The 13095-nt window shown below is 48.8% G+C and overlaps 1 protein-coding gene across 5 annotated transcripts in view; it reads right to left on the reverse strand.

Moving 5' to 3' along the window:
• Positions 1 to 13095, reverse strand: part of WDFY4 (WDFY family member 4) — a 249821-nt gene that overhangs the window by 137465 nt on the left and 99261 nt on the right. For all 5 annotated transcript variants that reach the window (XM_086381617.1, XM_086381616.1, XM_086381619.1 and 2 more), the window contains 6 exons: positions 9626 to 9699; positions 6930 to 7091; positions 6250 to 6341; positions 4048 to 4147; positions 1812 to 2017; positions 859 to 1028 (listed from right to left, as the gene is read on the reverse strand). In XM_086381617.1, the coding sequence (XP_086237743.1) occupies positions 859 to 1028; positions 1812 to 2017; positions 4048 to 4147; positions 6250 to 6341; positions 6930 to 7091; positions 9626 to 9699 (804 nt within the window). The remainder of the gene's footprint in view (positions 1 to 858; positions 1029 to 1811; positions 2018 to 4047; positions 4148 to 6249; positions 6342 to 6929; positions 7092 to 9625; positions 9700 to 13095) is intronic.

A 13095-nucleotide genomic window follows, 5' to 3' on the forward strand; every position in this document is an offset into this window, starting at 1 on the left:
CCACAGGAACAGGAGCCAAGGAAACCTTGGATTCTAGTGACTGAGAAGCTAGTGAGAAGGTATCCACAATGAGTGGAGACTCCTCTGGAGGAGGACCAGGAGAGCGATAAACAGGACAGCAGTTGGTCAAGAGTGCGAGCCAAGGGGGCAGCTTCCGGCTTTAGGGACATAATTTATCATACTTATGGTCAATGAGGAAAGAATCAGTAGAAAAGGAGATGCTGAAAATATAGAGAAAGGATACTAAGGCATGCAGTCACTTGGGAAAGGCGTGGAAGGAACACAGTTCAGCCTTAAAAAGGTGACCTTTGCCAGCGACAGTGAGAGAAGGTGATAAAGATGATCTTGGAATACACAAGTGATGGGAGGTGGAGTCCTGAGGCAATGCTCCTTCGTGGGGGCTTCCTTTCTACCGTGATGTAAGTCATCTGAGCAAAGGGTACCTGTGGGCCAGAAGGCTCAGGGCATGTAAGGTTCACACTAGAATGCAGGGGGAGAGCAGGGGCGTTACTAAGGTACAGGGGCATGTTTCTCTGAAGGTGATAGAATGAGGCTCTATGTCTGCGGTGGCAGCAATCCAGCCTCCCCATGTTGCCCCCACCATCATGCGATTTGTCTACCCAGAGGAGAAGAACTTAAAAGTGGAACAAAACAGAGATCCGCTGGGAGGGACAAGGCAGGCAGAGGCTGAGCAAGTCTAGGATATGTGAAGAGCAAGCAAGAAGGTGGGACTGCCAGGGAAGGAAGTGGGTCAGGATGAAAGTTGAGAGGCACAGGGGAAGGTGAGGAGAGTCTTGGGGGACACAGAAGTCAGAAACCCAAGTGTGCCACTCCATCCTGAGAGCCCCTGGACCCTACCTTGGGCCCGTCCGTCAGCTCTGTGAGGGGTGTCTGGAGGAAGAAGGTGGACACGATGAGGTACACTTCTGGAATATGAACATGGTGGGCCAAAAAGTCGCTCAAGACCCGGAACCCAGGAAGCAGGCAGGGGCTCTGGTCAGGCGTTGGAGGATGGCTCTTCAGGTTATCTATTGATCAGGGAGAAGGGCACAAAATCCAGTTGAGAAAAATTGCTTCTGGTCAACATGGGGACTGGGCACAGGAAGGAATCCCCTCCCACCAACCCGTCCTACAGACATGCCAGATGGAAATACGTCATGCATATACAGCACAAGAGTGTGCTCAGTAAGAACTTCTTTTCCTACTTCTGATGTGCTCATTCATTCATTCAAACCCAGATGCTTATCTGGTGCCTACCACCTTAGAGGTAGCAAGACATCTTTGCATAGGCAATAAGAATGTAGTGTTCTGAAAAAATATACAGAACCCCAGGCCTTCATCAGCTATTTACAATGTGGTGGGAGGAACAGACATTACAGAATTAAATACCTAAATAAAAATATGCTTGTAAACTATGATAAACCGCTCCCCCACCAAAAAAAAGAAAGAAAGAAAATGTAACAGAGGTGCTCTAATTGACGTGGGACCTTCCTCTCCTGGAGGAAGTGACATAAAATCGAGCCTAAAGGATGAATGCACATCAGCCCAGAGAGCCGTGCTGGTGTTGAGGGCTGGGGAAGCACCTCTGCAAGAAGGAAAGAGTTAAGGAGACTTTGAGGAGTGGAAAGAAGTCCCCAGCATCTGAAGAGCAGTGAGGCCATGTGGGGAGGAGTCTGAAAAAGGAAGTCAGAGGTGGGGGAAGGGGTCAAGGTCAAGGTCACGCTACAGCAGGCAGTGTGAAGGCCCCTTAGTCCCAGCAGGCCCTCATCCCCAGGTGGCACCCTGTCTCCTGGAGAGCGCCGCACACTCACCCATCACGATGTCCATGCCCTCGGAGCTGCGTTCCACCCAGGAGCCTGCAGGCAGGCCGTCTTTAAATCGCCCTCGGAGGGAGGGGCTTGACAAAAAGTGCAGCAGCAGCTTCAAGCCCAGCACCACTGTGCTGGGGTGCATGTGGCCCTGCACGAAGAGCAGGAACCAGTCGGACCCCAGGTTCAGAAACATCTCTTCCTTTGTCCTGGGTGGGAAGGGGGTCAATAAATGCTATAAATTATCTCTCAGCCCATAAGCAAATGACATGCCCAGAAAACACAAATAACATCCAGCTTCATCAGGCACCCAGGAGAGGCAGGTTAAGGTAACATCTGGACAGCACTCAGCAAAGTACATATTACATTTTAAAAGATTGGTAATGTTGGCAAGGCTGCTGTGAAAGAGGTGAATTTGCCTATTAATGGCTGAAGCGTAAGTTGGCCAAAGCTTTTGAAAGCAACTGGAAACCATGTACCAAATGATAAAGCCCTGCTCACTACTATTCAAGCTTACACAGTGTCTGACCAGCCACTCACTAATGACATCAATGTAGTCGCATAAAACACATCATGGTTACTTAATTCCCTTTTAAAATACACTGTTCAGAATTAGTCTTAATGGAATAGCACATTATTTATGCATCTTTATTGGTTTAGACAAAAAAAAATGTTTAACTGTCACTTTCAATAATGAACTTTTAAACGATGTGTCTAGAGAACACGGACTTGCTAGAGGGAAATGGAGGACAGAGAGACAGGAGCCGATGCTCAGGGGCAATTGTTCAGCAAAACCTGAGGTTCCTGAGAGCCAGGAAAGGGTCCATCCTGGCTGGGCAGCAGTCTCAGCGCCAGTTGCCAGATTAGGTGAGGTGAGGGCATGGCCACTGAAACTAGGAGTCAAGAGATGGTCCTCTCTTTTAGCCATGACTTCATTTAGTAATTGGATGACTGGTGAGCTCTGATCATCTTCCCTCATTATGACGATGAAGAGGATGATGGAGGTGACTGTGGTGGTGGTGATGGTGAGAGTAGTTAGCTGTTAAGAGTTTATACCGTAGCCCAGGCACCATGCTCAGAGTTATCCACCTATTAATTTCTATCTATGGCAGCTATTTCTATCTATCTATTTTATTTTCACAAAGATGAGTAGAAGAGAGACATAGAGGGCTTAGGTCACCTCCCTAAGGTCCCTGAGGGCAGAGCTGGGATTTGAACCCAGGAAGTGAAGTTGTCAGAGCCCAAGTGCTTAAGCACTACATTACATTCCTTTTCAAAAAGGTGAAAAGGTAGAGACTAGCTCATCTCCCTGGGTCAGGAAGATCCTCCAGAGGAGGGCATGGCAGCCTGCTTCAGTATTCTTGCCTGGAGAATCCCATGGACAGAGCAGCCTGGCAGGCTGCAGTCCACTGGGTTGCACAGAGTCGGACACGACTGAAGCAACTCCGCACGCATGCAGCTCACCTCCAAGGCATCTTCCAGTTCTGCCATGCACTGATTCTAGAAATCTAGAGACCCTTAAAGCACTTTGTACAAGGCTGATTTACTGAGGGGTAACTCCCCACCTCGATGCCTCCCTGTCCAAACCACACACACACTAAAAGGTCAGCTTAGTGAGAGTAGGGTCTGGACTGGCCTTTTCAGCGTGGCGTTCTCGGAAGGAGGAACAGTGTCTGGCACACAGTAGGTACTCAACAAATAGCTATTGAATTAGTGACCCCAGAGCCGAGATAAAGCAGGCGGTCCAGCAGAGTTCATGGAATTTTATGACTGCATGTTGTTTTGAAAGTTAACTGAAGGCAGATACTTCTTTTTCCAACTTGGAAAAATAACTGAAAGACTAACAGTAAGTAGCAGAAGAATTTGGCAAGCCTTTTCCATGATAGATGCTATTTAGGCTAACCGTTTCTCCATTCCATTGTCTGCCAAGTACAGGACATCAAAATCAGTGATTATCACAACTGCCAAGACAATAACAATTACACTTCAGCGATGGTGACAGGAAGAGTTTATTGTAATGAAACCAAATCTGCTTTGAGTTACTCATGCCCATTTAACATTTGCATCAGAATGTCTTAGGGCAAGGTCTGCTTTATTGGGTGGAGAGAATATAATTTTCTTTCTGACTAGTGCAGAAAACCAACTCAGAGATGCTAAACTTTTCATTAAGTAAAGGTCTTAATACTGCACCCTGTATGAAGCAGCCTTGTGGCAAATCACTCTTTCTGGAACTACTTACTCAGAGGACAGATGAAGTTGGGAAGAAGATATTACGCTGAGCAGCATCTCCAGCAACTGGTTTCTGAGCCAGATTGTCTTTCCAGATGTTTGGCTTCCAGCTACAAAAAATAAAATAAAATGGAGATTTGAGAGAAAACGGATGTAAAGAGACATAATATTTGCTGCAGTAGGCAATCATATTCACCAAATGCTTAGTTCTCCCAGGAGTTGAGACATGCATGGGACTTGAAATTTTGGCTTTCAATTCTAGATTTCCATTTAATGCTTTAAAAGAATTTCTGGAAATGTTTCTAAAGTTTCCTTTAATTAGAGATGTTTTTGATGCTCCCCATAGCCTGCCCCCCACCCCAAAAAAATCCTAAAAATGACAGGGTCAAATTTTTCTTCCAGTAGGAAGAGTTTTAACATTTTCATGGACTGTAACATTTCCTGAGCACCTACTATGTGCTGGGCATTATGCAAGGCAGTGGGAGCAGAGTGGTGAAGATTATTGTGCTCAATCTGGGTCCCTGCCCTAGTCCAGGGCTTTTGCACGTCTATGCTGCACTAAAAAACAGAGTTTGAACTGCAGCAAGATTACTTCTGAAGCATTACTATGACCTTGAAGGACATGTAAATACTGTCTTTGTAGATATTTAGCGAGACGAAAGTTTTAGAATGGAGTCCCCACGAGAAGGAGGGCTGACTGCACAGTATGCTGCTGCTGCTGCTAAGTCGCTTCAGTCATGTCCGACTCTGCGACCCCATGGACGGCAGCCCACTAGGCTCCTCTGTCCCTGGGATTCTCCAGGCAAGAACACTGGAGTGGGTTGCCATTTCCTTCTCCAATGCATGAAAGTGAAAAGTGAAAGTGAAGTCACTCAGTCGTGCCCAACTCTTAGCGACCCCATGGACTGCAGCCTACCAGGCTCCTCCGTCCATGGGATTTTCCAGGCAAGAGTACTGGAGTGGGGTGCCGTTGCCTTCTCAGGACTGCACAGTATACTGTTAGCTGATTATCCATTCATGTAGCCCCTTGGTCGGCCAGTTAGTTTACCACCAATTCAGGGCACACAGCATGCTGTAGAAATATAACTGATGAGGCAGCTTGGAGAAATGGAGTCAGAGTACCCTCTATCTGGATTCTGGCCCCTTCTCTCTTTAAGGTCGTAGTCTCTGAGTCTCTGTTTTCTCATCTACAAAATGGGAATAGCAATTCCTACTTTCAGGCTTGATCTAAGGATAAGAGAGAATTTATCTGGATTGAGTGACATTAGCCAAGAGAATCTTTTGTGATAAGAGTGTTCTCTATCTGCCCTGTCTAATGCAGTAACCACTAGCTCCACATGGTTATTCAGTACTTGGAACACGGCTAGTGTGACTGAGGAACTGAATTTTTAGTCGCATTTCATTTCAATAAATTTAATTTAAATGGCTACACGTGGTTAGAGGCTCCCATCTTGGACAGAGGAGGCCCGGGACAAAGCAGTCAGTAATTGTCCCCTTCGCGTCTGCCCCTAGCAGAGGGAGTTCAGAACCTGATGCAGCTGCTGTTCTGAATCTGGTTGAGGAGAGAGAGACTCAAAGAAACAAATCACAAGCCTTTGCATGAGAGTAAGCACAAGGACTCTAGCAGCCTAGAGAAGGTGACCTAGTCTGGCCTGTAGGACTGGGAATGGCTGGCCTGGTGGGGTGAGGTGGGGTGGGGTGGGGCAGGGGAGTGACCCTGCAGAGGGACCCGCAGGGCCGAGCGCGGTGGCCGGCAGACCCTCACGCATTAGAATGTGGACGGCAGACCCTCACGCATTAGAATGTGGACGGCAGACCCTCACGCATTAGAATGTGGCCGGCAGACCCTCACGCATCAGAATGTGTCAGCACTGCAGAGCGCTGAAGCCGGGGCTCGCCAAGGGAGTGAGGCAGAGACTGGGGCACGAAGGCGCCCGCCTGTGATATACGGGGAGCTGTTATCCCGCAGGACTTGGAAGCCATTCCAGGTTGTGAAGGAAGAACACATGATTTGTTTTTATTTGTGGCTCTAATCATATAGCTGTGACCTCGGAAGATGGCACCCGGGAACAGCAACTCGGTTTTCTGTGGGCACCCCCCCTCCCTTCCCACAGCCTAGCACTCAAACTGGGCCCACGGCATGTGCCTGTCAGGGCTGCTGTGGGTGTCGCCCTGCTGCCATCAGACTGGCACCTGGGAAAGGTCTTCTCACCGGGCAGGGAAGGGTCCGGGGCTCTGTCCACACAGATCTGCTTCTCGTTCAATGACGAAGGCTTGAGGGTGTACACCACAAACAGAGCGATTCTGAAGGCAGAAAGAGAGGGACACACTCAGCTGTGGGCTTGGCCCGTGTCTCCTGAGCACCCATGAAGGTTTTCTACACAGAATCACCCAAATGCGGCTTCAAGGGAGGACTTGAGGGGGAATCGTGTTACTCTGTGATCAGTGTGATCTTTCCAGAGACTTCTCCAATCTGTCAGGATTCATCAGAGAAGCTGACTCTGGCTCTGCCAGGTCAATACGACAGACATGGCTGAGGACACAACAGCTGAAATGTCCCATCTGCTGGGAAGTCTGCAGGAGGCCGGCGTGTTGGGTCACTGGCTGGTGAGGATGGCCGGGCGCATGGAAATTCTGGGGTTCTTGGGAGGTGTGTCTGAGCACCAGGGAGCAGTGAACCCACAACCCTGCTGAGGAGTCCAGGGGACCCTCCCCTTTTTTCAAGCCATGAACAGAGAAAATGTTTCTAGGAGGTTCCAGGGAAATAGAACCTGCTGCTGCATTGAAGGGCAGTGCTGCTGAGCTGAGTGTGGTAAGGAGAGAGCTGGGGTCTAGTTCCCTCATGAAGCAGCCCTGATGCTCCGCCCTCTCCCCGGGGAGCTGGCACGATACCTAAGCAGGTCCTGGAGGCTGAAGTGGCCCCGCAGCTGACAGCCCAGGATGGCAATGACGGTGCGCATCTTGGAGGGCGTGAGGCCTGGCTCGTTGAAGAGGAAGACGAGCTTGGGAATAAGCTGTGCCTGGTGAGCGACTTCAGCGTTCCGGGGTCCTTCCCTGGTGAGCCCAGGAGAGAGGCAGTGAAAGCTTTTACTGGAATGAACCAAATTTGCTGTGTTTCTGCTAAAAAGGTTCCACAGTCTGGGTTTGCTCCATGGCCCTCTGGCTCTCATGCTCTCCTGGCAACTCATCAAAATGCTGCCAGACACCCATCGAATATGTGTCTGCCCAGTGCCCCAGTCGCTTGGGGGTGAGCCTCCCATGCCCTTCCACCCCCACCGGAAACTGCCTTCAAAACAACCACCAGTTATTGACTTTTAAATTCCAAGCCTCCGGGAAAACTAATGCTGGTCTCAAAAAACTCCGAACAAAGAGAGCAGACTGGAGCACGACCACGGAGCACTTCCCAACAGCCAGCACCGGGCCTCGGCCAGCCCCTCAGCCTGCGTGTCTTCCTGCTCGCCCCAAACCACAAAGTGGATGAACGTGCCTCCAAGAGTCAAAGGGGAGAGAGACAGGATTCAAGTCTCCGCACCCCCTCCTCAGGATAATCGCAAACACAATTTCCTGTAAATTCTACTCCCTCAAAGAAAACAGCTCCCAGGGTGAGTGTCCGTCTCTTAGAAAACAACAGGTACAGAAAGACAGTGGAAAGGGGGAAAGAAAAGAAACTGGAGGCGAAAGAATGTGGATGGATTGCTCCTTCTTGAGCTGTCTTCACTACTGCTGTGTTGAACTCTGCCAAGCCCCATACCCCTGATACACAGAAGAGGTAGAACCAGCCAAGTCTGTGTGTGGCTTGCACTCGTGGGTTCAATGGGAAGACGTGCATTCAGCACCTGTAAGTACCCAATGTCCTTTGTGCTCTCATCACAGCACTGAGCAGTCTGCTTTCTGCATTCCTTCTCCACAGGGCTGTGTCTTGTCCTTCCCTGAACCTCCAGCACTACGAAGTGGTATGGAATGGAGTGGGTTATAATAGTCAATCATGAGTGGATGAATGAAAGGGTGGTTGCAAACACCTTCAAACACTAAGGTGCCAATGATCACTAGAACAGCTGATCTGTAAGGAATCAGATGGAGGTGGATGTGAACAGCCCGCTGTATAAGGAAGGAGGTGGGTTGATAGACTGGCTTCCCTGCCTCCCTTCTCCCTTATTCTGATCACAGTCCCTGGTTTTCTTTGGGACTTACCTCTTTCTAACTCTCCTCCACCTGCTCCAGAGAGCAAGAGATGCTCCTGGCCTGGTCACATGACCTAAGATGGCCCGTGAGACTCTATCCCTACTGCTAGGAGTATTGAGTGAAAAAGAAGCTCTGTCTGCTGACTGTGCAGAGCCACGGACACTCTATGAAGTTGTCCAGCCAGAACGAAGCCAGCATGGAAGAAAGCACAGACAAGACCGGGGTAGATCTCAGATAAAGTAATGTAAGCATCATCCAGACACCATGTGAAGATCTGACTCTGTCAACTGTATGAGCCAATAAATGTCCCCTTTCTCTGCTTTCCTTTTCACCCTCTATTTCTGCCTTTTTAATTTGGTTTGAGTTCTATTTCTGCCATTTGCTATCAAAAGAGCCTTGACTAATTCAAAAAGTAACAATGTGATGGCATTTGGAGAGAGGCCTTTGAGAGATGCTTGGGTTATGAGGGTGAAGCCTTCATGAGTGGAATTAGTGCCCTTATAAAAGAGACCTTGGAGGGCTCCCTTACCCCTCTGCCACGGAGCTGGTAGTGAGAAGATGGCAAACCATGAACCATGAAGCAGGTCCCCACCAGACACTGGATCTGCCAGAGCCTGATCTTAGATTTCCAGCCTCCAAAACTGTAAGAGATAGACTTCTGTGGCCTGTCAGTCCCCTAGGCTATGGCTTCCATTGGAAGCAAAGCTATGACCAACCTAGATGCATATTAAAAAGCAGAGACATTACTTTGCCAACAAAGGTCCGTCTAGTCAAGGCTACGGTTTTTCCAGTAGTCATGTATGGATGTGAGAGCTGGACCACAAAGAAAGCTGAATACTGAAGAATTGATGCTTTTGAACCATGGTATTGGAGAAGACTCTTGAGAGTCCCTTGGACTGCAGGATCAAACCAGTCCATCCTAAAGGAGACCAGTTCTGAATATTCATTGGAAGGACTGATGCTAAAGCTGAAGCTCCAGTACTTTGGCCACCTGATGCTAAGAGCTGACTCATTTGAAAAGACCCTGATGCTGGGAAAGATTGAAGGCAGGAGGAGAAGGGGAGGACAGAGGATGAGATGGTTGGGTGGCATCACCGACTCGATGGACATGAGTTTGAGCAAGCTCCAGGAGTTGGTGATGGATAGGAAAGCCTGGCGTGCTGCAGTCCATGGGGTCACAAAGAGTCAGACATGACTGAGTAACTGAACTGAACTGAACTAGCCTATGGTATTTTTTGTTATAGCAGCTGAATAGACTAAGACAGACATGCTGCCCCCTGAGACCTCATGCTCTGGGAACGGGAGAAGTCCATAGTTGCTGAGCAACTGGCTGTCCTGTCCTCCTAGTTTCTATTCCTGGCATGAAACTTTAGCTGTAACCCCCAGGCTGCCAAAGCCCAGCCTACCTTGTTGACTGAAGGATTTCCACTAGATGGGAAAAGAGAGAGAGCTCCAAATTGTCGGCAGCATTCATCCAGAGCTGGAAGACAGAACACAATGAAATCAAGTGTGTGACGGGAAGGGTTGCCAGGCAGTGTGAACTGGTGAGGTGCTGGGTGTGGTCTTCTTTGGCTTGGAATCACTAACACAGCTTACCAGCTCCAGAATCATACCAGTTCTCCTGACCGCTAGAAGATACAGAGGGCACCACCGCCAGGAGAAAGTGCAAACACCGCTCCTGCCTTTCCCATCTCTGCTGCTGTCTGGAGCTTTGCTGTGGGTCCTGATTCAAACCAAGGACGCCTACAGTAACCATCTTCTATATGTGTCCCACCCTGGGCCTCACAGCCTGTGCATCGACACACCAAATGCATGTCATTCTCATTGGATCCTACTATACAAGGCAAATATCAGTGTTCCCAATTAAGAGAGGAGAAAATAGAGGGTAAGACAGACCTTTGAGAGACAGGTCCCTTATCACCAACAAGTCATTGAACTGGAATTAGGAGCTGAGTCTCACCTCTCAGGTTTTATACTGCAGCAACTATGCAAAGAGTCTCAAAAAAAATAGGAGTCGCAAAGAGTCGGACACGACTGAGCGACTGAACTGAACTGAACTGTGCATTCGGCTTGTGCGTGCAATTTCTTCAGGTCCCGTATCTATAGAACCTGTAGCTCCTGTGCAACAGAATTGTGAATGACACACACTTGTGAAATGCACTGAGATTCTGCGAGTGAAGTTTATCACTCGGATTATTTTCTTTACTGTAAACAAAATGCAGTTGCTCCCCTTCCTTCTGGGGCAAAGGTGAGAGCGTGCGTTCATTCTTATTTCTATTAATACTTTCTTTAGAGAGCTCTACTATTCTCATCTAAATGATGGTACTTCCTAAGTCCCAGAATCTAGAAAGTTCAGATGTGGGAGTTTAAGACTACACTCTTATAGCAGCAAAAAGAGCTCACACTTACAAATGGTACCATTTGCTGGAGGCAAGAAGCGTCGCACAAAGTCCGAAAACCAAGTCATTATCTGCATTTAGTAGATAAGAACCGTGAGGCTCAGAGAGACTGAGCACCTTGTCTGGCGCCCACGGTTTCTAATTGGCAGAGACTGGCTTCAAAGCCTGGTCTGTCTGACCATGGAGCCCACTCTCTTTCCTTCTTGCTGTGTTCCCCCACAGGCATCTCCTGCAGACAGTGACTCAGAGAGTCAATAATCAACCTCACTTGAACCAAGCAAGCAGTCATGGCTCCATCCATTTACTTATGGGGGAAAGTGGAACAACCTCAGTGGCTCTAAGTTTATTATGAAGGCAGAGTCTGTCCCTCTCCAGTCCCCAAGGCTCAGCATCATACATGCCACTTAGTGACCTCTTAATAAGGATCCACTCCCTTTTTTAAAAGAATGAATACAAAGTAAACCAAAATAAGACAAGTGGATTACTCTTAAGCCAAAAACAGCCTGTCATATTTCCAGCCCCCGAAAGCACACTCACTGCCAGCTACACACAGAGGTAGGGCAGCTGTCACTTGAGAGAGTTGGTGTCGATAAATGTGGCTCCCGGGAAGGTAGAGGTAACCAGACACAGCACCCCAACATTCTCAAGAGGATGCCAAGAGCTTTGCATACTTGAATTCACACACATTCACTCATGAAGGCAGTCCCTGAATAAATGATACATCAGGCTCCATGTTGGGAACTGGGGGAGCTGAGAAAGTAAGACAGATATCCTGAAGCATACACCTCCCCCTGTGTTCTGCTCCAGAGCTTTAGAAAAATAACAGATTGTCCCAGCACACTTGAGGCCACCCAGCTCTTTTAGAAATTATGTAATACCAACTGTCTGAATTTTGGAAAACATGCATAACTGAATCTTTTGGTTGTTATTCTGTGTCACAGAACCCCTGTACTAAAGACTGTATTAAGATGCCTGTATTAAATTAGTTTGAATTTCAAATGAATAATGTGTCAAATTCTGCTCTCTCCCCACCCCTAGGACGACCTCAGTCTCAGAAAGGGGTGGCCTTTTCTGAGGCCACAGGCCTAAGGCGTGCATGACTTCAACTTCCTGTCCCTTTCGGCTTCTCAGTGCCCTGCCCCTCCCTGCCACAAACCAGTCATCAGGGATCTGCCCCTTCCATTGTAACCTGCTCTCCGCTCCCCAAACCTTCCCTCCCCCTGAAGGACTTGTCCCATCAACAGCTGATTCCTACACTGGCACTTTAGATGCCCCTTCCCACTGCTCAAGTCTCCTACATTCTGAAACACTCTTTTTCTCTTCCTCAAAAACCCACTGACTGTCTCCTTCCAGCCTCCTCCCCGCTCCTCACCTCACTTCCAACTCCACCATTTACTCTTCCCTGGGCCTGTCAGTGACCCTCCAAACACAACAGACACATCCCTGCCCTGACTTCACTTGGTGTAGCCAGCTCTGGGGAAATCCTTCTTCTTTTAAAAATCCTCTCCTCTCAATCTTTTAAAAATGTTATGTCATTTCATTGGTTTATTGTGGATTTTTTTAAGCATCTTTTCTGCTTGCTTTTATTAGTTGCCTATTTTCTTAACCCCAGTGTGAAAAGCACCAGCTCAGCTGAGGGGCTAGTTTATTCAGGGAGGGGATGGGTGGTGCCCATGGTGGTTCCAGGAGCAGGCAGTGGGGGCCCGGTGGGTTCCTGTGTGGGTAATTCCTGGGCTGGGCTGGTGGCAATGATATAGAGGAGCCAAGATGCCTGAGCACGGCCATGGCATTTTAGAAGGGGCAGCAGTGTGGTCAAGGCATGCTGACTTGTTTGCCAGGGTGGTGAGGCTATTTTGCATACCCGCTTCCTGCTGTGCACTGGGAGCCCATATCCCAGGTCTAGTTGGCTTCCCCAACAATCCTTGCATCAATCTCCAGATCCAGGAGGAGAAGGGGATGACAAAAGATGAGATGTTTGGATGGCATCACTGACTCAATGGACAGGAGTTTGAGCAAGCTCCAGGAGATGGTGAAGGACAGGGAAGCCTCAAGTGTTACAGTCCATGGGGTTGCAAAGAGTCACCTCTACCTGCAGTAACATCGCTGCAGGTGCCCCAAGCCACCTGCTCTCAAATGCCTGTGGTTGTTCTCATCCCTACATGTGAACAAATGGCATCCACCCCACCAGGAACATTCCCCCACTGAACATGTTCTGCCAAACTCAGCCCCAGAGCCCTGATTCACGAGCTGAGCTGACTGTCCCCTCTTCACACTCCCCAGAGGCCCTTTCCCCACTCACTGGCATCCAGCACATTGTAGCATCAGCTACATCCTATCCCGGGCCCAGATGGCTGTGTGTGGGAGCTGTGTCCTGGTTATCACCATGCCTCCAGAACACACCAGAGTGTGATCATCACTCAATAAATGATGCTTTGTGAAGGGATCTACCCAAAGGTCTGCCCGATGCTCCTCACTCA

The sequence above is a fragment of the Bos grunniens genome, chromosome 28 (genome assembly GCF_055505025.1).
Source record: "Bos grunniens cultivar Pamir isolate PY7600 chromosome 28, Bosgru_T2T1.0, whole genome shotgun sequence".
In the NCBI taxonomy this organism is placed as follows: domain Eukaryota; kingdom Metazoa; phylum Chordata; class Mammalia; order Artiodactyla; family Bovidae; genus Bos; species Bos grunniens.